We start from the raw sequence: 3,924 nt of genomic DNA, 5'->3' as shown, positions 1-3,924 counted from the left end.
CACTATGCTACCAGAGCTCCTAGCATATATATATGTATATAATCTCCAAAAACCAAACTCACAGCTGTCAAGTCAGATCCAACTCATAGTGACCCCTCCTTGGGTTTCAGAGGTGGTATCACTATGGAAACAGATTACCCAATCTTCCTTCCAAGGGTGGCTGGTGATCAAGTGCCTATCTATCTATCTATCTATCTATCATCTATCTGGTTGCATAGTGGGTAAGGCATTTGGCTGCTAACCAGAAGGTCGGTGGTTCAAACCTACCAGCTGTTCTGCAGGAGGAAGATGAGGCAATCTACTTTCATAAAGAAAAGATTTGCAGCCCTGGAAACCCAATGGGGGTCACTATGAGTTGGAATCAACTTGATGACAGAGGGTTTGGGATATACATATATATTTGTTGTTGTTGTTGTTATGTGCTGTTGAGTCGGACCCGACCCATAGCGACCCCTCCTTGGGTTTCTGAGGCAGTATCACTACAGAAGTAGATTGCCCCATCTTCCTTCCGAATATATATATATATACACACACACACAATTTTTCTGTAGAAAAAAAAGATCACACACTGAAATGTCACATAGCAAAGTTTAATCCATTGTAGACCATTGATACACTAACATGTGCTGCCAGATCAAGAAATTTTGTACAAACCTCTTGCCAGGTCTGTGCATTTAAATGCACTTCTTATAAATGCATCATTGTATAGGAAGGTCTATACTCTGCCCTACCCTTTCTAAACTCAAGCCCACCCTTGTCCATTCATGTACAATTATACAAGTGAGTATACCTTGACAGCCCATTTTCACCACATTTAAATATATAGCAAGTTCCAGGCATGCTAGTCACACATATTCTAGTCATGGTATAATGGTCAGGTAGGTAACAATGAGTGAATGAAAAAACTCACCAGGAAGATATTAATAGCGATTCAAGTTGGAACAAATATTTCCTACTACTCCTCTTTCAAGTTTCTAGATTAAGTTTAACTGGAGAATATTTGAGATTGAAAGATGAGATGTTTTACATTTTTTTAATAATTTATTATTACTTACCCATATTAATCAGATTTTTTCTCAGTACTGTGCAAACAGAACGAAACAAAGGAATGAACAGACTGCTGAGGCTGATAAAGGGCTGCAAACATCACTCATGACTCCCACCACGACAGCACACATTTGTGTGCTGTCTTAATTCTGTAGTGCTGCTATAACAGAAATGCTATGAGTGGCTTTAACAAACAGAAATTTCTTCTCTCACAGTTTAGGAAGCTAGAAGTCCAAACTCAGGACACCAGCTCTAGGGAAAGACTTTCTCCCTCGGTCAGCTGTGGAGGAAGGTCCTTATCTCCTTTCAACATCTGTGGGCCCTACATTCCTTAGAGATCTACATGTGTCTTGGCATCAGTCTTCCCTTGCATCTAGGAGGTTTTCAGCTCAGGGAACCCTGGCCCAGGCTCTGCTTTTAGTTCTTCTTCCTTGTTTATAGTAGATATCTCTCTCTCTGCTCACTTCTTTCTCTTTTTATCAGCCTTGGAAACCCTATGGGGCAGTTCTACTCTGTCCTATAGGGATGCTATGGGACAGAATTGACTTGATAGCAACTGAGTTTTTTTTTTCCCCTTAAATAAAGAAAATGAGTTTAAGTATAGATGGCCCCTCTGAAGTAAATTAAAATGTAACCAATTTTCAAAGTTATACATTAATTTTTATAATATTTCATTCAAAACAGCTATATACACTACATATTTCACAATTTCCTTTGTGAGATATAGCAGAAAGACAGGATTCAAAGTCATTTTACTACTATTTGGAAGGAAATTCTTTCTTCAGGTCATTACTATCATGTACAACCACCTCACTAGTGCTATGAGGAATAAAAGGAATCAATGAAATAGTGTATACGAATGTAGCAAACTTCTATATAAATGATGGTTAATGTTGCTATTCTTAGGTTATATTTCTCTGCCTTGGACATCATGGTCTTGGTTTCATAGAACTCTTAAACAAGCAATCATTGTAAAACTATTTTGAAGAGTTTGAAGGAGTCATACCAGAAGCAATTAACATTCAAACTTGTAGGCCTTTCTAAGTCATTCCAATGATATATTATGCAAAGGGTAGATGTTAGTTATATATTATCAATAGTTATCAATTATCAATATGTTGACTATCACAGTATGTCATTCGTTATAAATGAAATGTGACAATATATAGGTAACAGTAGTTTGAAAGGTCTTCTAGAAGTTCCTAATGTATTTTTAAATTATACTGCTAATACCAAACGCTTACAAGATGTTTTATGATTACACTACAGCAAGAAATTCTTCACTGAGACAAAGACATGCTAAAAGGCAAGTAAATTACTATAATTAAATGTATTTAACTTAGTGGTATTTTTCTTAGAACAAAAAGAGCTGAGGCACATCCACTGCAGTCTGACACTCTGTCTCCTCTGTTACTGACTGGAATCAAATTTTTAGAATTCCCATGATCTTGAAGGATATGTGTGTTTAAGTTTCAGGAGGTTTTTGTTTTTCTCTTGGCCACTAGATTTTTCAGGAAAAATTCACCTGTTTAGGAAAAATGAAAACATAATGTTACTTTTAAGTAAATTAATTCTAATATCAATTTAAGATAAATAATAGTAAGGGAGCTCTGGTAGCATAGTGGCTAAGGCACTTGACTGCTAACCAGAAGGCTGGCGGTTCAAACCCACCAGCCACTCCTCGGAAGGAAGGTTGGGCAATCCTACTTCCGTAGTGATACTGCCTCGGAAACCCAAGGAGGGGTCGCTGTGAGTCAGGGCTGACTCGACGGCACATAACAACAACAACAACAAATAGTAAGACCACTATTTCAAATTAGACTTCAGTGCTTCTAATCCACTTTCAGGTTTACCACCTACATCTGTTCTTAAGACTTTTGTACTTATTTTCCTCAAATTCCAAAGGCAATATTTCTCTAAACACATATCCCCTGTATCTTTGGCCCTTTTCCCAACAAGGAAGATTAGTCTTTTTATTATTATTATTATTTAAATTCTTATCACTACAGTCTCTACAATTATTCTTTCTAGTAACCAAGTATTATAAAGGGTGACCCTGTTGTGTCTGCTGGTCTGCTGCTGTGTATTCATTCCACTTTATGTGCACTATCTTATTCCTCAGCACTGACAAAAGTATTGCTGTTGGCAAAATTCATTTCAGAGAGCAATTCTGCTACATTATTAGCCTGGATCTAATGTATATAAAACAGACCTTGCTGCAGTTGAGCAGACTCGCCCAATGGAATCTCTTCAGCTTATTCCCCTCTAGGGAAGCCAGAGCGCTTCATTTATAATGGACTTTCCCCGACCCCCTAAGTTGTGCCTGTGCAATAAGAAGCCAGCTGCTTAGAGGGGCACATTAACTTTCTCAGGTCATTAGGGTTCCATTTAGTCTATCACTGTTGCAGCATGGCTTAATGCTTACTGGTAGAGCTTGGCACTGGAGGCCTGATTTTATGAGGAGTCTGATGAACTCCTCTTTGTCATCTTACACATATGAGTAGAAGTGTGATGACCAAATCTTTGTGAAATCACCAAGTATCTCAAGGCTCATAACCTAGTCAAGTAATGAGAGCATTATCAGCATCCATGCTGCTCCACACTTCATCTAAATCTTGTAGTAGAACCAACATTTTCACACTCTAATCCATCATCTGAGTTTAATGCTCCAAGTATCAGAATTCTATTTTTTACTAGTAACTTAAAAAAACTTAAAAAGTTCTCAATTCACTTAATCATAAATGTTAAACATTTTCCTTAAAATAAATAAAATTCCTTTCAAATAGTATTAGTTTACTTGAAGCAGTCTATAAGCTGATAATGGTTCTATCCTTTATTTGCTTTTAAGTCTGCCAGCAATAGTGCTTGAAAATAAAT

The 3,924-nt window shown here is 37.2% G+C and overlaps 1 protein-coding gene across 1 annotated transcript in view; it reads right to left on the bottom strand.

Moving 5' to 3' along the window:
* Positions 1 to 2,519: 2,519 nt before the first annotated feature.
* Positions 2,520 to 3,924, bottom strand: part of LIAS (lipoic acid synthetase) — a 37,558-nt gene continuing 36,153 nt past the window's right edge. The window contains exon 9 of the mRNA XM_007947170.2: positions 2,520 to 2,572. Within this exon, the coding sequence (XP_007945361.1) occupies positions 2,520 to 2,572 (53 nt within the window). The remainder of the gene's footprint in view (positions 2,573 to 3,924) is intronic.

This window comes from Orycteropus afer, unplaced genomic scaffold (assembly GCF_000298275.1).
Source record: "Orycteropus afer afer isolate SDZICR_OR568_19922 unplaced genomic scaffold, OryAfe1.0 scaffold00176, whole genome shotgun sequence".
NCBI lineage: Eukaryota > Metazoa > Chordata > Mammalia > Tubulidentata > Orycteropodidae > Orycteropus > Orycteropus afer.
Note: the sequence above shows the minus strand (reverse complement) of the source record. Positions and strands in the feature narration are given on the sequence as shown.